At 38.3% G+C, this 27,126-nt stretch overlaps 1 protein-coding gene across 5 annotated transcripts in view; it reads left to right on the top strand.

The window, feature by feature from the left end:
- plppr5b (phospholipid phosphatase related 5b) overlaps window positions 1-27,126 on the top strand; it is a 70,808-nt gene that overhangs the window by 21,973 nt on the left and 21,709 nt on the right. For 4 of the 5 annotated variants that reach the window (XM_036585621.1, XM_036585645.1, XM_036585653.1 and 1 more), the window contains exons 3-4: window positions 3,287-3,475; window positions 22,511-22,643. In XM_036585621.1, coding sequence (XP_036441514.1) covers window positions 3,287-3,475; window positions 22,511-22,643 — 322 coding nt within the window. Of the gene's footprint in view, window positions 1-3,080; window positions 3,476-22,510; window positions 22,644-27,126 lie in introns of those variants that run through there. The other variant, XM_036585639.1, reaches the window with a different exon arrangement.

The raw sequence follows: 27,126 nt of genomic DNA on the forward strand, positions 1-27,126 counted from the left end.
TGGGCGGAAGGCAGGATACACCCTGGACATGTCGCCAGTCCATCGCAGAGCATAAATTACAGAAAAGTCATAATACAGGTTTAAATAATGAAACTTATTCTTGAAATTCTTGACTACATGACCTTCAGTAAGCGATGACAAACACTTGCCATGTTAAGAGAAAGATCTTTAATTCTGTTCAACTCCTTATTTCTCTGTATTTTAGAAATTACACATAATTCACAAATAGTTTCACACATGCTGTTTTCTTCTCTGCTGTGCTCACACTGAGACAAATGCTGGCAGTCACGCTGATGTAAATAACAGCTGCCCAATTACCATGATTAGTTCTCTGAGCACAGCAGATGTGTAACTCCTTGCATAGTGTACACCAAATCATCAGCCCATCATGCATATGCCAGCTCTGTAAGAGCATCTCTACTAGGTTAATGTGAACATCTGGGGGTATGCAAGCAGGAGACGACTCCCTCCCATGAGCTCCCTTTAGTTTTATGAATGATTCTGAGATGTGATTAACCCCCAAAAGATTTTAGCGTAGACATGTGATACCATTATGTACAGGTTAAGCATACACAAGAGAGCACAATCTAAAATCATTCATGTTCATCACTAATACTGCAAACTATAAAGAACATTTTCAGTCTCACACTGATATTCTAATGTGTTAAGGTCAATTAGATGACAGTTAAAACATTCCACTGATTCTGGCCAACTAACTCCCTGTTTCTTCTTTTCTGATTTGCTTACATACTAACAAATATAAACTGTAGTGTCACTGGAACAAAATGAGGACTCAAACAGACATCAGAGGATTATAAGCATAAACAGTCCTGAAATGACTGCACACAGTAATTGGATGTGTTGAAGGCTTCTGCCTGGTTTGATCCTTCACAGCCATTGTACTGTTTCTATAAGGCTGCCTTCAGTCCTTTGAAGTGTGTTCTAATATCTGCAATGGTGCAGCAACAAGGTCAGACTTTAACCCACTTTGTTAAAATGCTGACTCCTAAAACTTCATAACTGTAACTTAAACTCTAAAGATAAACATAAAAGTACTTGTATTGTTCTTTCCCAATGGCACATCTCTGAATGGCTTTCATTTTATAAACTCCCATGTACAAAAAGGCAGGCAGCCACACAACCACAGCCATGTTTATAGTTTAAATACATCATATGTCCAGAAGTTTGTGGACACCTGTTTGTCCTATGTTTCTTCTGAAATCGAGGATGTTAATCAGGACTCTGCTTTTCTGTGCTAACATCCTCTATTCGTCTGGGTAGGCTTTACACTAGAATGTTTAAACTTGGAACATTTCTGTGAGGATTTGATTGCATTTAGCCAGGCCAGGTACTGATGTTGGGTGAGTAGTTTGGGATCACAAACAGCATACCAGCTCTACAAGGTATTGGATGGAGCTTCTTCAGTTGAGAGAGCACAGCTCTGCTGCTCCACAACCCAAGGCTGGGGAGGGCTTTATACTCCTCTAGCCCACGCTAAACATAGTGGGCACGCTGACCTTCAACTAATGTGCAGCTGCTCCAGAGCATCACCATTCAGTTGGCGGTGTTTTTCTATAAACCAGCTGTGCATGCGCAGTCGAACACCTTTGTCAGCAATAGATACACCTTAAAGGAGCTGAATTCACCAATTAGGAGTGTCTACAAACTTTTGGACATTAAGGCCCCATCACATTTCTTCATTTTTACCCCTACCCCTTGTTTTCGAGTGTCACCCTAACCCATTTGAACTGAGTTTACAAGGGGTAGTGGTTGGAATCTTGCCCTACGAAATGGGACAACCCTCAAATAAAAAAAGCAAAACAAAACATCGCTTCATTAACAGGCTAGTAGCGGTACTCTGTAGGCGACCCAGCCCGTCTTCAGTGATAGCAGAGGAGAGAAAAGTTCAGCGACCTTGCTGCTGGGCTTTAGTTACATTTAGGGCATCATATCCTTTTAAAGAGGGGGTTTAAGACAATTATTTATTATCGCCCACTGCTAATTCTTTGGTGATACGAAGCTGAAGTCAGCTTCTTGTTCGATTTTCCTGTTCCACCTTAAATGGTGCAGCAGTTACATTCTGGCGCTTCAGGCATCAACACTACTAGACTATTTAAGGTGGAACGGGAAGTTAGCTAGCTACCGAAACATTAGCATGCTATTAGCAATTTTTTATGCTTGTTATGAAGAAAACAACCATAATACATTGAAACGACATTAAACTAAGATAATACTATAGTTATTGTAATTTTTTACGGAGAAATTTCTCACATTTGTGGGTTTCTTTGGTCGCTCGCGCAGCCATCTTGCCGGTTTTTCTTTTTTCTGAGAACACTCCGTTTGGAGTGCGCCTCTGAAAAATCTCCGTTTGGAGGGCCATGTAGCCCTAACACTTCACCCTACCCCTCTGTCTCAACAAAAATTGGGACACCCTAACCCTAGACGTGAACGCGCAGAACAGAGGGCTAAGGGCTAAGTGGTAGGGGCAAGGGGTGAAATGGGATTGGGCCTTAGTGTAGTGTGATAATGCAGTATAAATACTTCTAGAGTCCAGTTGCTAATTTTCCATCTCATACACATCATTCCTGAGTTCCAGGTTCGCGTAATCTTAACTAAGCACAGATCTAAGTTTAGTTATGATGGAAGGATGACCCTTTTAGATCAGGTCCACATTACAGGCTTACTTTAGTGACGTCTCATGAGGCTTCACTCAGCCCCTGTGGGTACACGCTGTAGCAGTCAGAGGTTGAGGCTGACGAAAGGCAGCAGCTTTGCTCTTACAGGTTGCTCCTTTGCGTCAGTCCCCATCATCAGCTGCTCAACGTAGAGAGCTGCTGCCGTTATTTTCACCCGTATTCCGGCAAGTCCCGCCTCCTGTGCATCGATTAGTCAGCGGTATCTCGCATCCCGCTTTGTAATTGGCTTATAACGTCCGGCCTCTTCAGCTAGGATTGGCTAGTAGTGTCACGCCCCCGCTCTAAGTTTGGCTAGTAGTTGATACTCTCAATCAATCCGCCAAACGGCAGTCCTAACCAATCGTACAGCAGTGGGGGGCGTGTCGTGTCGGAATACGGGTGTGAATAAAAGCTCCAGTGCACTTTCATTCGAGCTCGCGCGGCGGAGCGAGCAGGAGCTGGAGCAGCAGCAGCAGCAGCGTGATGAGGAGGTGGAGGAGAGTGTGAGCGGAGAGGAGATGAAGACGGCCAGGCTGCTTTTTGGCCAGCAGGAAGAAGCAGATCGTTAAATGCGCGGCCCCCAACCTTTAACGACCATGCTCTATTTTCAGCTGGTGATCATGGCGGGGACGGTCATGCTGGCCTACTACTTCGAGTACACGGACACGTTCAACGTGCACGTGCAGGGATTTTTCTGCTACGACAGCGCGTACACTAAGCCCTACCTCGGCCCCGAGGAGACCAGTGCCATCCCACCCGCCGTGCTCTACGCAGTGGTCGCAGGGGTCCCAACACTGGTGGTGAGTTTCCTCTGCTGGAGTATCAGAGTAGTGGAGGGGGGGTTGAGGGGAGGGGTCAGGTCGTGGGTCTAAACTTTTATGTGGTCTGGTGGACAGTGTAGACTCTATTACGTGGGGTAGTGAAGAAAATGATTAGAATACCAAAATAACGTCTTCTTTTTGTAATACCAAATGATTGCAGGCTGTGTGGTAACGTTCTTCATCACACCTGTTTTCCACTGTGTTAAGTGTTGATTGTGAACTGGATTAGCAAATAACTGGACCAAAATAAATGCCAAGTCTTGCCTTTGGTCTCATAGCACTGTAATAAATTAGGGCAAGATCTGTGTTAGCTTTAATTTGTTCTTCATCACTCCTATCTTCCGCTGTGCTAGGTGGAATAGCAAATGTCTAGAATGCCGAAATAAATACCAAATATTGCCTTTTATCTTAGAACACTATAATGATTGATTATATAATGTATATAGTATGTTAAATGGCTTACATTGTGCAAATATAGACTGTTATATGGTACCCATAGTCTACTGTAAGGTTTATATACCTATACATATACATGGTATGTCGAATGGTATTTATGGTACAAATGTTGTATAATTTGTATGGTAGCTTTGACCTGTTTTCATAATCTCTATCTCCCTATCTTTTCCATCAAATAAGGAGACATAATGAGGTGCCAGTGTTTGTGTATGTCTAAGTGAAGTGGATATGTCATGAAAGCGTGGCCCTTTCATTATCATAAGCTCTTTGATGCAAGCCTCCATAGTGATACAATACATTCTCTGTTTGATGTTGTAATTAACTTGCCCTTGTTTCAGAAGCTAAATGACACCATGCATCCACGACAGCACAAGAGTCTCAATTATGATGGAGCCTTCATGCATGTCACACTCTGCTAGGCCTGTCTGTAATCACCAGAAATCTCGCCTATTAAACATCATCATAGCAGCCAGTGAGTCAGATGTAAGTTTTATCACTGAGGATGCTACAGTCTGGTTCTGTCATCAACCTATTTTCAGTAGGGATTCCATTTAACTGAATGGGTTTCAGTGTAAACTTCTGCCTGTGAGTTATTCATTTAGATCATTGTCTAACATGCTTGCCGTGTTTTGCTTTTTGCACATCATCTGTTTTAATGATTTTTTCCACTTGGGCTGTAGTTGCATTCTGTGTAACTGTGCACTATGTACATTTTTGTTAAAAAATGATGTACTCACTCAGAAAGAAAAGAACACGCTAAAGTATGGAGTCTTGTGCTCTGTCGTGATATTCTCTGTAAAGTCTGAAATAATTATTTAAAAATCAGAAGCATCATGTTGTATTTCTCAGAGGTTTTTTGGGCAGCGTCATCCGCCTTGATGTATTAACGTCATGCACAGTCTCATAAAGAAGGTTCGGCTCGAAGACACACCCTTCACCAGGTTTTGACCGAGTTCTCCTTGAATATTCAGTCATCATATTGATCCACTTGGGGAATGGGCCCCTAACACAACCTACGTTATAAGATGTTCTGCGTGTAGCTTGCAATTTCACATTGCTACCAAGTCCCCAAAATGGACTTAGGTCAGCTTTATTATCCATAATAATTCTTACAGATTGTCAGAAAACCTCTGGGATCAGCTTACAGTTTTCATGTTTAATTGAATGGAATTTCCTGATGGGATGAAGCCTGGGCCTGTATTCATGAACCTTCTTAAAGTATGAACTAATCTAGGAGCAACGTTTCTTATGGTGAAGCCACAGTAAATAAGAGAGGATCCTAGAACAGCACTCTGGTTCTAAAAGGCTTCATGATTATTGACCCTGATCCAACACTAATGCTATTACTCTTATATATTTGATAAACATGGGACCTGGTGTTTTTTTGCTGGGATTATTTCTTAGTTACTCTGTTGGAATGTAGATTAACATTTACATATAAACAATTACTATTAAAGTAGCTGCCAGTTAGTGATCTTGCTGCCTATTTATCATTATTTAGTAGCAGATAGATTGATTTATTGATAAAGAGGCAGATAGATAGATAGATAGAGAGAGAGAGAGAGAGAGAGAGATTGATCCTCAGACAGATAGATGTACTTTGCTGATCTCCAAGGAGAGATTTCGGATAATACTAGGTTGTACTGACATGAAATGAGATATTGCACTGTTGTGCATGTGCACTCACACAAATGTCTGCAGTTACACAGACTCATGTATAGTGTCAAGCAAAGCCTGTATGTTTGTCTTGAGGATGTCAAAAGCGCTCACCAGCGTACATGCAGAGCTTTTGTTGTTTTTTTAAGATCTGTGACATAGGTCAGCTTATGTTATTTTTGTAATTTGCACTAATTTGCCACAAGCCAAAGAGGAAAACACCCAACTTATTCACATTCTGTTTGTTGCAACATAAACATATGAACACAGTCTTCTTAAATAATTATGATCAGCTCAGATAATTGCAGTCAGGCAATTATGCAATAATTGTGACAGGCCTACCTTTCACATGTTATTTATCATGTCTACCTCAGCCAGACTGGAGCCTCTCTGTAAAGTGCTCCACATGCTTTTACTCTGTTTCTGTCCTTCATGGTCTAATCAGCAATGAAGCATCTTTCACCGTGCATTGCTTCTTCATCCGAGTATGTGCACTGGTACAGTTTATATATCATGTCATTTCTTTTGAGGAAATTGGCTCTGCTGACGGAAAAAAAGTCATCTGTTTGTTGATCCCAGTGGTATTGGTAGACTCAACACTTATAGGTAAAATTCTTCACTGAAGGAGGTGCCAGGCCACAGCTTGCAAGATTCTCCAATAAGCCATCGGGCAGGCCGAGTGAAATAGTGCTAGAGATGAGTGATAACAGAATCAGCTCACGTTCACTTTGATACAAGACAGAAAGAAAATCATCTTGCTTCTGTGTAACTCTGCTATGACACTGTCTGAGCTTGATACCCTTGGCACACATGTTCTTGTCCGCTGTGTTTTGTAGTCAGTACAGCTACCATGGCTGAGATAAATAACATGAACGAGCACAAGACAGAGTTTCATTAAAGCTGACAAGAGTTTACACTCTCACTGATGCATATGGAGACTGATCTCAGGACAAACTGAAATATAAAAAAGTGGAGACTAAACCCAATTATCTTTGTTGCTCGCCTGTGTCTTCTGTAGGGTGCAGTGAAGTAAAACAGCTCAGGAGCATTCTAAACAAGCAGTTCTTAAACTACTCCAAGGCCCTTTGTATGAACACTACATGCCACTGTGCCCCCCTCACTCCCACTCATACTTCACTGTTGAAGAAATTTTGGTCAGTGTTTCTGTGTGGCAAAATGATGAGCTGAAGGTTTTAGTTGGACCTCAAACTCTCACATGCATACCTGTGAATGCTCTGTCTCTCACTCTTTAACCTGACTGTGACATTTCAGAGCCAAAACCAGATGACATTGATTTTAAGTCTTATTTATTGACACAAGATATCTGTCAATTCCAAAACTTGCATCTTATTTCTAGACTCATTTAAATTGTTCTTCACAAATTGAGCAGTTGTCAGTTTCTATCTCAGAGTGAAAGAGGTAATGTTTGTGTTACTGTACAATGTTTCTCTTTTGTATATTTGTACAATGAGGTGACCTTAGCATGTGAACAAAGGTGATAGTAAGTAGGCATTGATGTAGAAACATCTAAGAGTACTTTATGTGTAAGAGCAATTTATGTGTGAACTGCTGAAGAAGCTTGAAAGTGGATTTTGGTAGTGTGTTAGATTTTCTTGTGCTGACTTGAATTGGGATGTTTTGGCATGATGCACATTAAAATCAGCTATTTCATTTTCAAAGCAAGATATTTTGTGAATCAAACAACTTTGCTAAACATGTATTGTTTACTTTTATGATTCGCTTGTCTCAGCACAGTAGTGTTCCATTTAGAAGCACAAATTTTTGCCAGAGATGTAACAAACAAGATACAAGTACAAATTATGCCATCAGTGTTGCAATATATTACACTGCAGTTGTGTGATTAGAGGCTTAATGAATTTCCACTACCAAAAAATATGCAATGTGAGCTGATAGATCTGGCATGCTTTATAGCCTGAACTGACCCATTTTTGTATTTGTTTGCCTGGTCTGATTCCTGCTGTTTCAGCCCTGTGTGTACATACACAAATTGAGCCTGACCTTTAGTTGTTGTTAGATGGTTTGCTGTATGACTTGCATCAGTGGCTAATGCCTGTTGCTCTGGACATGCACTGAAGACTGTTAGCACTATAAGTAGTGCATCCATAACGAATTTTCAAAAATCTTGTTTTTTTATTGTCAATCAAATGGATATTGAGTCGGTTTGGTTAAGAAAAAATAACTCAACAAAATACAGATAACTTACAAAATTAAACTTTAGTGAAAAAGTTGTGTCCTTTTATTTAAATTTTGTTTCTTGACAAAAGCATATACTTCAGTGGACATTTCATCTTTCAGAGTTAAACAATGCCATGTAATGGATACAAGTTTCTTTTAAGAATATTTAACATCTTCAACATAAAACAAGTAGATAAAGTGCTGAAAATTGCAACAAAAACAGCCCATTAATGGACAATATTAAACATCTACAAGATCATATCTCGGAAAATCCTAAGGCTGAATCTCAAATGGCTTACTGCTCCCTACATAGTGCACTATGTGAGTTACGAATTGTTTGCTTTTACTCCTAAATATTGCAATTTGTGTCCAGTATGAATTGTGCAAAGATGGCCGAATCCAAAGTGGTTCTTTGTTAGACATACTGTGCACTATTTAGATGCTCTAATCATTATTTTAAGACCTACGTGCTGCACTTTGTAGGGAGGAGGGAGCCATTTGAGATTCCGCCTAAAACAGCTCGCGGCAGTGTTGTGTCACCTGACCCGAATACTGCGCACTGATTCGGTGAATGAATTTATTGAGCTATGCTCGAGAACAGTGCTGTTTGACTGTTTCTCTTGTAAAACTTGCAGTGTGAACTTGCAGTACCTTGACAATGGACAGTAATGGCTTTTGTAACAAAATGTATTTAGGCTTCAGAATGCACTGCGTGTTAACAATAATTTACGATTGTCAGCTCGTTTTTTTAAAGCATGGTTTTACATTTTTTGTCAGATGAATTAAATGTAGTGGTATTTGGTTATGATGAGATGACTTGCATCACTTGTTTGTCAGCAGAAGGTTTCACCTTACCCTGGTAGCCCATCCTTTCAGATAAGTCCTTTTTAGCTGCATGACTAAGCATTTGAAGCCTGCAAAACCGTTATTAAATGATGATTTTGAATCTGACCTTTCAGAGATGTATCAGGCTCATTAGATCAACTCAATAAGAGTTTTGCTAATACTTTACTTGGATGGTCCATTTTTTGACAATAAATTTATTAGACTCCATAATTCAATTTTTTCCAAAGATATTCCATGAGTGTTCAACTTCTGGTGCCATAAGTGTTATCAAAATATATCATATAAATGATGAGACGAGTGTCAATTATATCTCAACTATTTTTCTACAGCGAGAAAGCTGTTTATCAGTAAATTGTCAGCAACATCTAGCGACACTTTATCTATGGATTATGAGTGTCGTAAGACATCCATGTATTACTATTGTACCTCCTAGTGATATTTATTGGCAAAAAATCAGTATTGTCAACTGCATGTAAGTTCACTCTACTATATTCACTATATATGGTATATGTTGGTATTCGAAAACTCATTTTTTCTGTGTTTTAATTGCTATTTGGACCATCCAGTGAACAAAATAGATGGTCAACCTCAACAAAGTGCAATGTGTTTTGAACTGCATGTCAGATTACTCTCAACTTTGTGTTTTCACTATATAATTTGTATATTCACTATATGTTGACAATAACTTTCTCTCTCTACTCAAAACATATACTATAGACAATCCCCAACATGTAAAACATATACTATAGACACTCTCCCCACCCTCCCATGTAAAACATATGCTATAGATAATCCTTCCACCATCTTGTCTTTCTCTGCTCTAAACATATAGAATGGATGATCCTCCCACAAACCTGTCTCTCTACACTTAAAATACATACTGTACGTAATAAAAAACAGTTCATTTAATTTAGGTGCTCCAGTTGTGCATCTTGGAGCTAGAAAAATGTCATTTTTTAGAAGTTCATTGGATAGACCGCTTACTCTTTGAGTGTTTATAGACATACATCATACACAATATTAAGTGTGATCAACATTGAGTGTAAGATTAGAAAAGACATTGCACTCTGACAAGGTTGACTGTGTGTTTTACTCTCCTTAAATTTGAGAGTCAACTGACATTCATTTGACAGTACTGATTTTTTGCCACTAAAATAAAAAAGGATGTACAAACTAGATACACATTTCTCTTAATACTCTCAGATGATAATCAATACATAGAATATTGCTAGATGTAGCTGATAATTTATTGATATACAACTTAAGAGATGTAGTTCACACTCATCTGATCCTCTATTTATTTATGAAATAATTTGATAACACTTGATAGCACTAGAAGTTGATGCTCATGGAATAGCTGTATGATATTTGATTGATTGTTAGGGTATTGTCAGTTCCAAAATGGACCATCCAAATAAAGTGTTACCCTTGATCTATCAGGCGTAGTCCACAGTGTGGTTGTGTTAAAATAGCTGTTAGTGCACTGATGAGACATTTGCCAAATGCACATTAAATTTTGTTTGAATCCCTATGTCACTTTTCATTACACCCATTATACCAGAGGAATTTACTAGAGGAATATCACTTGAAATCACATGAGAGCAGAATCCATAGCCATAATCCAGGCAATACTGTATGTTCTGGATTTCGAGTCTGCTAGAACTTATACCCTGCCATATTACCATCTAATTAGCTACAGGGTTTTCACACCGTATACGTTCATGATGAAGCTTGATAAGCTTTTGAAGGGCCTTTGTGACTACATATTAACCGCCTCTGACCACTAGACCATTGGTAGCTAGTCCTTAAGCTGTGGCACAAGCTATTCATCTAAGACCCACAGGTCCTCATGCAACCCAATTGGAGCAGATTCTGCTTTTGAGCCAGCTTGTATATTGTATACAAGAACTGGATGTACAGCTGGAAGTACAATAACAAGCTCAGTTGCTTTTTGCATCTAAGAAAGCAAGACATGGTGCCTGCATTTTTCTTGTGGCTAAAAGGTAAGGTAAAGCCCTCTTGCCTCAGCAGAGTCCAAACCTGATGGATAGAAGGAACAGCATTCCCTTGAGAGCTAAGTAAAGGCCACCAGCTCTAAGCTAAGGCCCTAAGACTCTAAGAAATGTCCCAGATAAAAACTGCACAAATGTGACTCGCTGAAATGAAGAGTTTAGCACACCCTGGTAACAAGAGGATTGTATATAGATATCAGTACTATCTGATGGTCAGTAACACTGACTGAAGCCATCATCCGGTGGTACTTAATTAATTCGGAGATAGAATCTTTGCTTGCTCGTATGGAACACAAGGGCGAAGAAGTAGTGCATACTTTAACATATTTAAGTATTCTGAATGTTCTGATTTGATCTGAAAGATTAGTATAGGAGCCCAATGAGGTATATTTGTGGTGATTGATATTGGCTATATTAAGCCAAGTTAAATAACCAGTCTTTTATTGAAGTTATTTTACTTTAGTGCGGTCTATTCATGCCACTGTCAAAGAGGTGACATAAACAGACATTATCTACAACTGAGTGTATTTTTAAAAATAATTCTTAAACGGTACGTTATGCTGAAGTGTAATGTATTTGGAAAGTGTGCAGTGCAGTTGTATTACCTATAAAAAAAATTCTAATATTGGATCAAGGTTCATTTTCATCAGCAATAGAGTGATTCAGACTTGGATCAGGATCAAGGGCAAAGACAAAAACAAGTTTGGGACATCCTTTGTATTCACTACATTAGAAACAGTTTTAGGAGAGGTTACACTCAGGCTGTTTATAGGCTGCAAGTCATGTTGGTCAGAGACCTGCAATACCAGATCACAAAAGCAACTGTGTTAGAAGTTTACCTTAAATTAAATAAGCCTAATGTTTGTTAATTTTGGGCTGAGTTAGGGAGGTAACTAACATTGACATTGCAGATAATGTCAGCAATATTTACTACCATAGCTGCTCCAGTAATAGCAGAGTCAATCCATTGAGCAAGTGTATTATTTAGCCCAGTGATTCTTAATTGTGATCCTGGAGTACCACTGCGCTGCATGTTTTACTGTTCACCCACTTTGCCTCAGAAAGGACTTATTAATTAGCTCATTAGATGCATCATATGTGTTGGAAACAAAAGAAACTATAAAATATACAGGACAGAGGCACTCCAGGACCAGGACTAAGAATCACCGATTTAGCCCATAGAAGCAGTAAGAAACATTAGAATTGCAGGAAAATCAATGCTGTAATAGCAAAGCAACAAAAGTAAGTGAACATACCAGTATGTTGCATTCAGCATGTTGGCTATAAACATCATTTCACAAGCACTTTCTGCATTTGTAAACTTGTGATGTTCACTCAGTGATGATGATCTGATAATTTGAAAAACCCACTGGGTCCATGGTTGTAAACAGTAATCATGACAGCTCATAACAGTTTATATATATCATAATAATCACTTTGAACCCTACCCCTGGACAGTGCATATGAAACTTCACAACTTGACAGAATTTGGACATATTTAGCTCTGTGTACTGGTAGCGTTTAGGTTGATGTTTAAAACTATCCTTGTATGTTTGAGATCACTTCCGAAGATGCCATGAATTATGGATGCGGGAGGTATGCACATCCCTGTGGTTTGGCTACTGTAGCTGTACTCCTTACTCTGCCAAAACTAGCTGAACAGATAAAATGAAAATTTAAAACAAATTGATCAGTGTATTCTGAGAGTTTTCAAGAAACTAGGGCAGTCTGACATTTCTTGTTAAGAAATATGCTTTATTTTGTTGCCACTAACCAGTGCAGGTCTGGTCTAGTTAAATTGCCTGTATGTTGTCTTGTAATTGGCTAGCGCTGTTCTTTTGTGAAAAGATGTGTGGAAAAGTGAATGGACATTTTTTCTTTAGGTCCTTCAGTCGACAAGTCTCTGCTTACCTGGAAGCCTGCATGAAAGCTTCTTTCTTGAACCCTTTTATGTTCTTTGTTAAGGGTCATACACAATGTCACTCCAGTCTTACTTTCAAATCATTTAGTCTATGTATTCATTTTGCCCCTGCCCCATGTCTGTTTGTCTTTCTTGTTGTCTCCTAGTGTTACATGTGACATCATGTGTGTCACATATGCATAAAAACACAAATCAGAGAGTTGAATGTATTTTAAAACATGAGAGGGTGGGCAGCGCAATATGCTTTATAAATATTAATGACTTCTCCATACCCTTAGCTGAAACGTATGGAGGGTTACCAGGAAAACTGCGAAAACTAGGGCTTTGCCGAAAGGCATTTTAGAGGCTTCGATTACTCATTGGTATAACATTTATTCTCAAAAACACCCTTTAAAACAGTAATATTTGAAGATTTTTAGTCTGAAGATTTTTTTTGTCAGATTGGCTGACAAATAGGCTTCCATTTTAATCATTGTTTCAGTTCACACAACTGTTTTTTTTTTTTAGGTCAAGCATAAACTCTTAGAGGTCCAGTCAAATCACACACTTTCACTTTCTACGGTGTTCTAAACTACTTTTAAAATGCGGTGATCCTGTGGGTGTAGTTGTTGCAAGCGATTGCGTGATGGAGCTGAGTCGAAGACACAGTGGATTGGACGCATGGTGGTACTTGGATAAGAATCATTATATGTATAAGTAAACATGTATGTACATAATATCCAGATTTGAGATGATTTGTCAAACATGTTGTGCCTCCATGGTAAACCAGTCTCATCACAAATTTTGCACTAAGCATTTTTCTTATCATCTGATAATTTAAAGTGCCACATGTGATTTCTCAGGCATCTTTGGTCTTTAGGTTCAGTAGCCACATGTAAAGTGGTGAAGGTTATTGCGCTCTAAGGCGAGGTGACATGGATGCCTGGAAAGAATTTATGATGCATTCACCTAAACCAGCTATAATTTATTTGTTTTTAACATTTTCCATATGTTAACAGAAAGTGTTATGTATAAAGGCTTGTGATAATTAAATGTATTTTATGACTTAAGAGAGACAAAGCTTCCAAACATTAAATAGTTCATTGAATACCAGTGTAATAAACTGTTAGTCAGTTATATAAATTATTTGGGCTTGCTCTAAAATAAACCTTTATTTCTCAGTTTAAACACTTTTTGAGAAGAAGAAGAAACTATGAATTAGGATTCATGGTGGTTTGCAGGACCCATCTATAGTGTATATATAGTGTAGTACATCTATAGTAGTGAGAAGGCCTTGGTTCAAATTCAAAGGGTTACTAGATTGTATAACTTAATTCTCAGTGATTATGCTGGAGTCCTCCCATTCCTTGGTTGTGCTTAAATCCCTGACCATTCCATTTCAGTGGTCTTAATTTATTTATGACCTTATGCAAATCATTCTCTTTTTGAACATCCTACTCCCAGTGATTAGTATTTCAGTGCTCTCGTGTGGTGGTTTGAGGGCGACTGAAATATTATCCTGTGGTCCCCTGAAAAAGTAATGAGAGAGAAATTGCCTCGAGCAACAAGAATCTCGACGCCAAGAGTCGGCTTAATTTTTAAAGGATTGTGTCCCTCCCCATTCTCTATGCTTATGAAAAACCTCAGTAACCTCTCAAATTTTAAGCGTCTCATTCATACGGAACAAAGTGAAAAGAGCAGCTACCTTTCTTATACCTGACTGATGAGCTCAGTCTGTGGTCCTGACGGACTTACTCTGCTTAATCTCCAGGTTTTACAGTGATGTTGGGAGCTGCATGCTGGTTGAAAATGGAGACGCAGCATGTTGCTTCCTCTTCATTAGGTCTGGTGAATGGAGTCTCTATTTTCACCTGAGATCAGCCACTGTTCAGGTCACAGAAACACTGACAGATGTTCACATGCACCGGCTCAATGCTTCGGTCTTAATTGATCTCTACTGTGCACTCAGCAGAAGGCTGGATAAGTGCATCCTGGATCATGACAAGAATAACTAGTGTTAGATGGCCAGGAAAGCAGAAATGTTGTTAGCAAAAGGTAATGTAAAATACTGATGTTCCAAATATTATTGGCAAGGTAATAATGATTTATTTCTTCTAATTTTATTTTTCTGAACATCATATGAAGAACTGCCTCTATGTCTGATGTACATGCATCAATCTTAATGGAAAGAGTGAGTGTCATACAAAGCTATGTAGACTGTGGCATCAGTAGCATTCGTCAGCATCACTGTGTCATTGTTTATAATAGCAGAATGTTAATGCACCCCTCTATCCTGTCCTCCCTCTTTCTTTCTCTCTTTCCCTCTCTCTCTCTCTCTCTCTCTCTCTCTCTCTCTCTCTTCCTCTTCCTCTCTGCCACTCTCTCGCTCTTTCCCTCTCTCTCTTTTTTCTCTCTCCCTTATAGAATTTCTACACAGCTATGCTGACATATTGATCTACTCTTGCAAAAACGGTTCTTTAAAGCAGTTTGAAAGGGTTTCCAAAATTAGCCTATGAGCATGTTTAATTTGGCCTGACCTGACCCCACCCCCTCGCTAGGGACATACATTCTACAACCTAATTTCAAAAAAAGTTGGGACACTGCAAAATGTAAATAAAAACAGAATGCAAAGATGTGCGAATCAATTACATCTTGTATTTAATTGAAAATAGTACAATGACAACATATCAAATGCTGAAACTGTTGAAATTGTTTTTTGAAAAATATATGCCCATTTTGTATTTGATGCCACCAGCACATTTTTCAAAAGTTGGGACGGAGCAACAAAACACTGGTACAGTTGTATAACGCTAAAAAACACCTGCTGGAATATCTCACAACTAATTAGGTTAATTGACAGCAAGTCAGTAACATGACTGGGTATAAAAAGAGCATCACAGAAAGGCTGAGTCTGTCAGAAGTAAAGATGGGGAGGGGTTCACCACTCTGTGAAAGACAGCCAGCAAATAGTGCAGCAATTCACAAGTAACATTTCTCAACGTAAAATAGCAAAGGACTTGGGGATCATCTACGATACATAATATCATTTAAAAGATTCAGAGAATCTGTATAAATCTCTGTACATAATGGACAAGGGTGAAATCCAAAATTGGATGGCCATGATTTTTGGGCCTTTAAGCAGCACTGCATTAAAAACAGGCACAATTCTGTAGTGGAAATCACTGCATGGGCTCAGGAACACTTCTGAAAACGGTTGTCTGTGAACACAGTTTATTGCTGCATCCACAAATGCAATGGAGAAACCATATAAACAGGATCCAGAAACACCACTGCCTTGTCTGGGCTTGAGCCCATTTAAGGTGGAGACGAAGTGGAAAAGTGTGCTGTGGTCTGACGAATCAAAATTTGCAATTGTTTTTGGAAATCATGGATACCTCATCCTCCCGGTTAAAGAGAAGAGGGACCATCCGGCTTATCGGCGTACAGTTCAAAAGCCAGCATCCATGATGGTATAGATGTACATTAGTGCACGTGGCACGGGTGACTTGCACATCTGTGAAGGCACCATTTATGCTGAATGATATATACAAGTTTTGGAGCATATGCTACATATACTGCCATCCAGACAATGTCTTATTCAGGGAAGATCTTGCTTATTTCAGCAAAACAGAGCCAAACTACATTCTGCGATTATTACAACAGCATGGCTGTAGTAAAAGAGTCCAGGGGCTAAACTGACCTGCCTGCAGTCCAGACCTGTCACCCACTGAAAACATTTGGCACATTGTGAAACGTAAAATATGATAAAGGAGACCCCGAACTGTTGAGCAGCTGAAATCCTATATCAAACAAGAATAAGAAAACATTCGCTTTCAAAACTACAGCAGTTGGTCCCCTCGGCTCCCAAACCCTTACAGAGTGTTGTTAGAAGAAGTAGTGATGCAACACAGTGGTAGACATGCCCCCATCTCAAATTTTTTGAAACGTGTTGCTGGCGTCAAATTCGAAATGGGTATACATTTTTCAAAAAACAATGCGATTTCTCAGTTTCAACATTTGATATGTTGTCTTTGTACTATTTTCAAGTAAATATAGGGTTTAAATGATTTGCACATCATTGCATTCTATTTTTATTTACATTTTGCAGAGCATCCAAACTTTGTTGGAAACAGGGTTGTAATTTTGATATTCGAGTAATTGTAACCATGACCAAATAAGCAAAGCCATAAAAATGGACTTTGGGCAACAACAACTTATTAGGTAGCAGCATTTGTGTTGAATAACAAATGACAAGAATGCTGAGGATTACATTTGAAAACATTTTGCTATTCAAAAATTGCAGAAAGGAATCAATAGGGTTTTTTGTGTCGGATTAGTAACGGAGGCTGTCTCTTCAAATGAGTTAATGAGCTAAAACCACAGCTTAGGCTACACCACTACCTCTGCCTTCTCAGTGATGTCTTTAACAATGCAACCTTGGCAGTGTGCTCAGGCGCTTGTGATTCATTGAAGAAAAGTGTAATATACATGCTTCGTTGCACATGCAAGCTATGAAAACACAAAATTGGCAGTTCACATTTTATGTTTTCTATATATTTTCTCAGTCTTTCAATGAAGAAACATAATAAATACCAGAAAAGTGATTTCACTATTATAATACAGGCGCCCCAAGCAGTTAACTGTGTACACATGCACATCCCTACCACTCACCCAGTAAGAGTGAGGTAACAAAATATAGTGTACTCGTACAATATATATTTTTAAAACTACTCCTTTACTTGTATATTGTTTTGTGTTTTTGGCCCTCAGCTCATCACAAACATAGTACTATGACCCCCCCATGACAGAAGCGCTTTTTGGCTCTGCACATTCTGTAAGTGAGATCTGTGATATGAAAACCTTTTTTTTTTAAGTTTAAAGAACTTTGACACAATGACGCAAAAATTCTTTACTAATTAAAGGTTTTTCCAAAGACTGTACATCCAAGGCAAGAATCCTTAGTCTTATTAAGTGCAGATTAGGTTGAACACTAACTAGGACCCAAATGCAGCTACAGCAGCAGCAAAAGTGGCTGTCCCAGCAGAGCCGGTCCCCTGCAGCAAGCACAGAAGAGTCTCTGAAATGTGCTGCGTTCTCCAGGCGTGAGAGCATAGGCTTTGGCAGAGATGCTTCCCGCTCTGTGCTCCTCAAGCCTCATCATGGCATGTGATTGCAGCGAAGGTGACAGGCTGCTAAGGCTGTGCAGCGCTTTAGTAGAGGCTGCCATCAGGGGAGATAGTGGAGCCTCACTCTCAGAGCTTAGAACTGAGGGCTTAGCCTCGGTTTGTTCTCATGCAGATTAGCTCTTTGTTTATGTGCTGGTATGGTGTCACTTCCATCTGTGCGGACTTGTTCTCCTTTATACTGTTTAAAGACTGAGGATTGTGTTGCGCAGTATATCATTAGTTTAGCATTATCACAGCATTGGCTACTGCAATAACAGTATCCATATCAATCATATGCAAGTAGCAGATGGCTGCAATATGCAAATGAGCTTTCAGATCTCCACTTCTTGTCCTAATGTTCATGCTGGGTGAACCCTGACAAATCTCAGGTGTTTCTGATGTGTGCATGTGGATATTTTGGTGGATTGAAACATTGTATATGAAATGCATATAGTTATATAAGTCACTATTTATTTTGTGTGCATTGTGTCCCTGTTTTAAATTTTTCCATGACAGTGTTAAAATGCTGGTTGTTACAGTTACATGGACGTTTAAACAAAATTGGTGCAAAGCGTTACTGCATATTTCCATGCTGTGTTATACTAAAAAAGTATCAATAAAAGACCTAAACACAGACTGAACAGTTAATCTACATCATAGAAAACATATGCTAATATGCTGCTCACTCCAGCATGACTACAACATAGTCTACAACATAGAACACAATGTGCAGTAGTGTTGGCCTGTATATTACTGGTATTCTTAGTGTAGTTCTACATTGACACCCCATGATATTGCTTTTCAGTTTTAGTGATATTTTCAGGGATATTATTAATAGATAACAAGCAACATATTCATGGTATATGCATTATGACCATGATATAATGACCAAAAAATGAAGCATCTCTGTTGCCATGCAGTTTGTTTTTTGTTGTATCGTTGTATTTTTTGCACTCCAGGAACTGATAGTTAACTTTAATGTATGTCATTCACTGGACGTTTTATATTGTTCTGAAAAACAGTTCAGATCCATTGAAACTAAAAAATATGAGTTTCTTCTTGGAAATATAGTTTGTTTCTGGTAGTAGTTAAAACAATGTACAGCAGCTTCCCTTTGGTGTAACAGGCCAAGCTGTGGCAAGTTTGTAGGATATTTTTAGCACATAGCAGCACTCATGCACTCATGGGTTCATTCATTTTATTAATGTGAAGTTAAATATCCTCTGATATATTGTGATATCAAATTTTAATGATACTGCCCAGCACTAGTGTGCAAAGTAACCATTTAATTGCAATGATTTACATGTTACATTTGTGGCTTTTGAATGTAGAAGACAGTGACAACAATGCCATGAATGTTTTGCTCTCCAACAGTAGGGAAAAGGAGTGTTATCAAGAGATTCTGTCACATACATGTTATGCTTTCATGAGCATTGTCACTATCAATTATATAAATAGTCAAGTAACCTAATGATTAATTGAGTGAACAGTTTTCAAAAGCATAAAACAATAAAATAACTGAACAGTAGCAAACCATAAATACATTCTAAAATATTTCATTTGAAGAGAATAAACAACGGAGACTTAAAAAATACATCACCTTTCAAAAAATGTAAATGTTTTTAACAATATAAAACTAAGTTTGTTGCAGATACATGTATAAAGTGTTGCTGATATTATGTTTCACATAATAATAAATTTGTAGTAAGCTGTAAAAAAATCTGTAATTTTCAATAAATGGACCATAGATGAACTTCCTCACGAATGCCTCATATTTGAAAAGCAGTGACCAAATCTCGCTGAGTAGACAGCTATTCTTTGTTATTTTGTGCCAAGAAACTACTATAACTAGATCATTACTGTTTAATTTTTATGTCATAAATTGCTGTTCCCAGAATACTTTAAATTGAGAATGAACCATTAGGTTACACTGTGTTGTCTAGTTTGCAACATTTCAGTGTATAAGTCAATTATTGTATGACATTCCAAACTGCATGGTAGCAGAAACACTATCTAGAAAAAAATATGGAGCAAAAATGCATAGAAATGGATATAAGTAATAAATTACTCTGAAGACCGATGGGAGGATTTTAAATATACATTTTATTATGCAGATTGCAAACTATCACTACCAGTTCAAATCATTTTTTAAACACAAGTTTAATACATACATAGTGACAATCCTTTCAGAAAAAGAATTTTCTTTTTGGAATAGCATGCACATGTTGTGTATCACACACATGATTCCGCCACCACAGTTACACCAACAGCATGAAATGCAGAGTGTACAGAGTTCAACTAAAGATGCTAAGTAGCTTCTCTTTTTTTCCTCTGGATTCACGTAACCCAGATTCTGACGTGTGATGAAGATGTTGGGGGCAGGGATTTTGGGGGGAACAGATAAAGTCTTGTGCTTTTTTTTCACGTGTATGAATCCGTGTGTATGTGGAGGTTTCTCTAAGAGCTCATCCATGTAAGGATGGCCTACAGGCTCTCATAAATCACACTGGCAGTGCTGGAGTGCCCCAGAGCTGCTCCTGTGGGTTCCTTGTGTGTCAGAAGCAGACCAAAGCACTACTGAGCAAGGCAAGAGAGGAGACAGGGTCTACTGCCCTGGGACCAGCAAAGCTCAAAAGTTAACAAGCAGGGGGACTCTTTCCGTGGCTCCACAATCTGTCTTATACCTTCAATGCACCAGTACCTTGCAGAAGTGTTCACCTTCCTCAAAAGTTAGCATCTTTTACAAAAGATTACATGATTACAAACATGTTTTTTGCAATCAAGTATTTTTATTGGAAATTTCCAAAGCCAAAATAAATTATTTGTTTGCTCAATTATTATTATAAAATAATTTTAGAATAGCCACAATGGAATTGACTGGACCACTATGGGGCATTCTCCTTTTTTGTTTTTGCTTCCACCACACTTCAATGTAAGAATGAAATCTGGTCAGTGTTAGGTTTCCATCACACATAGTACTTTATGTTGAGGCCAAATAGTTTTATCATGTTCTTATCTGACCACAAAACATTTTCCCAAATTGTTGTGTGGTCACTCTTTGTGCTTTCTGACGAACTTCAGACATGTTTTTATTGGATTGTTTCAGTAACACCTTGATGCTTTTCCATACAGACCAGTTTTATGTAGCTTTTCATATCGTGGACCAAGGCAGTTTTACTCTGTGGCTCCTTTGAAGCGATTGTTGGAAATTTATAATTGTAAATCTTACTTGGATGCTGAGTTTAAAATTGTGATAATTTAATATTTTACAAGTAAGAACTCATTATGTCTAATTAAGAGACAGTTGTGCCCTTGCTAGGGATTCTTTTTTCGTCTGTGTAAGCTTGAAGCGTCCAGAGCAAAGGAGTTTTAATGCTTATGCAAGCAGCATTTTTCAGTTTTTCATTTTCTTCAAATTATCTACAGACAAAAAAAATAATTGGAAAAGGATATGTAAGTATCATTTGTAATCCAAAAAAGATTGAATCTTTGAGTATCACAAGACACTGTATGTTCATAGGTCACTGTAATTGGTTTTGTAACATATGGTTAAAAGGACATTGAACATGGTTTAAAAACATTAGCATTATTTTGTGATTTAATAAATGTCACCATTATTGGATGTCATGCCAATTATGGAGGACCTTTAGACATTAGAGGATGGTTTGATACATTAGTGTATTTCCTAATTAAGCCCCAAATGAGTAGTGCAATCACGGCTATGAACTTGAGAAATCATTGTATTACATTATTACAAGAATTATAAGAGTAGGGCACAAGGGTTTGATGACCACTACACTTAAGTGGCCTTTCACTAATGATGCACAAAGAAAATGTGCATGAAGCAAGCTACAATTATAATGAATGGTTTTTGTATGCTTCGTAGACATCAGCGCAAAGAAGCAAGTCATTTTCTTAGTGGTCATTTGCAAATTCCAAAGTAGATGAGTTTTTAGGCCAAACCCTAAAAAGGTTTAGCTATGAGGCAGCTATCCATGGATTCCTGCAATGCTGGGAGAGGCTAATTGAAACACCTCTCCCATTTTATGCTCTCTTTCTTTTTCTGGTCTCCATTGGCAACGGCAGACACTTTTTTCAATTATAGCATTTCACACACTGGTGACTGCTCCCATCTCTGGTTTGCTGGACCACTGTACCTATTGTCTAACATCCCACCTGTTAGTGCCCTCAAACCCCTGCAGATAAAAGAAAGAGAGAGAATGTTGTATTTAAAACTGTGTGAGTAAGACTCAAGCCTCAGGCTTTCACTCATTTCCAGGTAGCAGTGGGTGGTATACTGTATATCTGGTTCATTCGCTATTAAATTCTTCCTAAGTTCTAAGTTTTTTCATAACGCTTATACCTGTATGCGCAGATAATGCAACATATAAACAGTGCAAAACAGTCTGAGGTAGTCAGTTTTATTGGACATAAAGGAATGGATGGTCTATTGGAGTTTTTGGCCATACCGTTCACTACTATCTCCTGGTTTACCTATGAACAGTGGACATCTGTGTGTCTTCCCTCAGTGCCTCAGTAATGTAAACTGACTGCCTAAGCCAAGTTAATCTCCCTCTATATGGTGCAGTGCATTCAGCAGGTGGTTTACAGATGGAGCTTGTTTCAGTGACTGGCCCCTTTTGTATTATGACTTTTCTGTTATGTCAGGCAATTACTGCTCACTTGAGACTGTGAAATATCCACTTATATCTGTAGCCATTAAGATGGTATGAGTTACTAATTCTCAACCTCTTTTTCTCTCTGTGATTTCATATTGTTTCAGATAACAGTGACAGAAGCAGTGCTGTTCCTGATGCAGTACACATCAAAAGATCTTGACACTAGAAAAAAGACCATTGTGACCGGAGACTGCTGTTACCTCAATCCTCTGGTGCGCAGGACTTTCCGCTTTTTGGGTATGTTCTTAATCTGACATGATATTTTATTTCACAGGTAATTTGTCCTCACTTTGTTCTTACAGCGTCTATATTCCTTTGTTTCTCATGCCATTATAGTTCCTGTCTTAGTCGCATTTCTCTAGCTGATAAAAAGAACGGACGGAGAGGAGGCTGCGTATAGCTCGCTCTCATGCTTTCTCATGTCTCTACAAGATAAGGATACAGAAGTGAAGGGGATTATTAGCCTGATCCTCAGAGGAAATCCACTCCCATCTTTTGTTAAGTCCTGCATTTACACAGTCAAATAGGCTCCCTTCTATGCTCACCCTATTTTCCCTCCAAATGACTTCACTGCCACCTCTGAAATGCATGTTAAATATTAATCATTCTATACAATTTTATTTTTTTTTTTTTACCTAGAAGCTTTATAAAAGCCTTAATGGTTAGACACATAATGATGGTACTGTTTAACTGTGGGTGGACTGCAGTTTCTGTAGACCCCTTGCTTCAAAGTATCTGAGTAGTGTGCAGTGGGATCTGAAGGCATTAGACGACACAGATCACATCAAGAGTTTCTCCTAAGCCTCCCTCACAGTGCCAAGAGAATCATCTTAACCCCTCTAAAAGCATCTGCAAGCTCAGCAGTAGTGGCTGTTGCACTCCAGTAGCTGTGATTCCTTTTACCATTCCTTAGTATTCTAACTGGTGTTATTACTACAGATTATTTTTTGGTATCAAAAGTTTTGATTTTGTCATATTAACATTTTATAGCAGATTAAACATCCAAAATGACTGCATACGGATCCTGAGTGTAATAAAATTCTGTAGAATTCTTAGCAGTGGTAAAACTACTGGGACTGCCGCTGTCATATATTTTCACTTTCAAATATTCCATCAAATATTATCTAAAATATTTGAATATTCTATAACAATACGGAAAGCCTGATACGTTTCACTTTAATGCTTAATTAAAAAACGTTGTTTAATCTCATTGTCAACACCAGAGTAAAGATTGTATTTTTAACCACATTGTTTTAACAGAGTTAGACAACTCTTGTCAGTGAGTGTAGGGGTGACCATGTCGTAGATTCTGTGTGAATTTTTACATTAATTTTCTATATGAATTTGCTTAGATTCTGAAAGCCACCCAAAAAACAAAAATGCTTTATACCAAAGCTTCTTTTAAGCTTAGCTGCATTACTCTCAATGCGGTGCAGACTAACCTGCACACTGTCGTAATTCTAGGAAATAAATTCAGTGGAGAGCATGCTAGCTAGCAACCCAGAACAATAGGAAAAGCATTTGCACTACACCAGGCGATTAAAACCATCCTTTTCATCTCAAATTAGAGCTCTAATACAGACAGATAGGAACATTTCAACAGTTTTACCTCTGAGTACTGCTGAGATATCACCAGAGATTTTACCTGTAAGGACCTTTGGACTGGCATGAAAAAGGCTAACTATAAACCACTGTTTCTGCATGACATGAAGGCAGATTATCTTTCTCTCTTTAGATGCGCTGCTTCTGTCCATTTCTGGTGACTCACTAGTTTTTAGCTTCATAAATAAAACTTTCTTTCCAGTTGGACTGATAAAAGCCAATGCATGGAAGTGCATTGAATTTTACTGAACATTAGTTACACTTCTAAAAAACAACCAAATAACATTTTAATTTGTATTAACTTTAAACCAAGATTTAATCTAATGTAAACATTTTTTACATTTGTAGTTTATTTAGATTAGATCCAAATCAAAATGTACATGATTCCAAAACTTTACGATTTCAGGACATTCCCAGAACATGTGAAGAAATGATCCAGGAGAAGCGATATTACAGATGTGACTTGGAGATACTTGCATAAGCTCTATGAATGACCTTACGATTGATGAGTTGGTGTGCTCAGTGTCCCCATCTGGATTGCAGTTCAAAGCTGTTATCTCCTGTTATATTGGGAGCACATTAACACATTTAAGGCTGTAATATAGCTTAGAAACAGAGCCAAATTATATTAGCTCATCAAGTATTCTGCTGATTATTTTGGCAACATGTATGTTTATCATGCAGACTGCCAACTAATCACTGCTGATTCGTCGAGAAGGTTAATCATAATTTTAATGAATTTTTTGAAATCAAGTAATCGAGATTAATCGTGAGGCCCTCTTCCAAAACTTTCAGTCAGAGATATGCATGTTTTCCCCTCGATATGATTTACCCTTTATCAGGAAGAGCAGGCTTGTTTAATCTTGTATTGCTTATACCCTTGCCTTTATGTTGTGGAAGAAACGCATAGTGTCATTTCCATCAGCTCTTTGCTGGTGTTCGTGTTTGTGACACTTGTAAATCCAATTCTTTGTTTGTCAGTAGAGCGAGTTTAACTGAAGCCATTTGATTCATGACCTGGAGTCACTGCCTCTTATTATTTGCATAATGACTCACATGGCGCTATTCTTCGTAAGAGATTAAATTTAGAAAATGGCTGTGGGTCATGACACGCTCATGCCTAACTCAAAAAATGCTCTCTTGCTCTGCTTACGCTGTTTATCTTCCACCTCTAACTGGGAGAGGCACCTTGTTAGGTTATAGTCCTAGTATGAAACAGAGAGCTGGGAAGAATGAGCATTTGAAGATGACTTCAAAGACTGTTTGTGCTGCAGTGTGTCATGGAGCTCTATGTGTCCTCTATTGAAACTAATTTACTGAGTAACTCAAGTGTCAACTGCATTTTCAAGGGAAGAAAAATGTACTGTGTAGTTTCGGAAGTTATATAAAAGAAAACACTTTTTGATTGATTTTTTTATTATTATTATTATATAATTATTTTTTGTAATGCTCATCCCTGGATGGAATGATTTATTCTCTTTGATTTGCGGCCAAGATTGATTCCCTAAATACTGAAGAGACTAATTACGGCATAATCTGCTGAAGACATTTGTACTGCTATGGTACACATACACTGATGCAAAAGAAATATAATTAATTAAAATCTGAATATCCTAACAAAAGTCTTTGATGGATGCCAGAGTGTAGCATTTTTGCCTGCTTGAAAAAGACGTGATGGGGTCCATTTAGACTCCCACGCCGTCTGCGTGGACCGTGCTGAGCATTGCACCTGCAGCTTTGATCTGGAGCCAGGGCCCAGCACTGCAGTCTGTTGCAGTGAACCCCAGTCAGCATCAAAGTTATCAAGGCCACCCAGGCACTTTCAACAACACTGCCTACATGACAGGGAATGGGATCAATGTGGTGCCAGCAGAAGACCTTTTAAAGCCCCAGTCAGGAGTCACTGCAGCTGCCAGGCAACAACAACAGAAGCTTTCAAACAACAATAATGCTGCAAGGTCACATACACTAAAATACATAATTAATATATTTTTAGCAGTGTATTTGAACAAGCCTAGAGATTGTTTCAGGCAGCCATTATTCTGTTCCCTCAATTCCTGATCGATGCTTTAGATCTAATCTTTATACTGCGGTGTCGGGTGCAATAAGGCATATCAGCCTAATAAGACAAGATCCTATCCTCTATGTTTTGGTGCCAAAATTGGAGTTTTGCTGTGTCTTGAGGCCTAAAAACGATCAATTAGTCCTTTGACAAATTCTCTTTGATAGTATAAAAAGTGTTAATTGGAGTTTTGTTAATGTCATCTAAATGCATTTTGTTCATGATTTTGAAATGATTCATTGTTGTCTCAAGTCTGATGCCTGTAATAATGGCTCTGTCATTTTAGCTTTTGAGCTCATTTAAGGTGGAAAAATGGAAACCTGGCAACGAGTATGTGACATTTCAGAACAGGAAAAAAACAAGGCGTTCTCCAGTGATGACAGTGAAGGCTTGACATAGATAATGTCTGACACAAAAATGGTCTTCAAAGAAGAAAAAGCTTTGTTTGGATGCATGGACACAAACTGATGACAGGCTAGGAGCCTGCATTGAAGCTTTGGCCAATTATGTGTTGTTTTTGGCTATTGGTTACTGCAAAAGGCTATAATCCCGCAGCTCAAAAGAGCTTTCATCAACTGTTCATGGTCAGCTGTTTGCATCCTAAACGTTTTCTTTCTTATACTAAATCCTATTTAATTGTATATATTTCTCTAAATGTGAATTCAAGCTGTAGTGGAACAGACTTTTGTCTTTTTCTTATCTCGTTGAGAGCTTTGAATATGCAGCATGTCAGAATTGCAAAGGGAAGAGACAGCTCTGCAATGTATTCAACAGTTTAGAAGAAAAACTCGAGTGTGTGTTATTTAATCATATAAAAAAATTAAACGTGTTCTGCGTGATGCAACAATGTGAAACATTTCATGCATTTGTTTTTCTACAGAAAACCTTTATAGAACTCATAAATGTTAGACAGTAATGATACTGTCTAACTATAGGTGGACTTCCAGTGCAGCTCACAGTTTCTGTGTTGGACTCCAACACAGGTGTGTCTCAAAACCTAGTGACCTCTCATAGACAGCATTTTACATCACAATATGCGCGCTCCCGACAAGAAGG

Source organism: Colossoma macropomum, unplaced genomic scaffold (genome assembly GCF_904425465.1).
Source record: "Colossoma macropomum unplaced genomic scaffold, Colossoma_macropomum, whole genome shotgun sequence".
Lineage (NCBI taxonomy): Eukaryota > Metazoa > Chordata > Actinopteri > Characiformes > Serrasalmidae > Colossoma > Colossoma macropomum.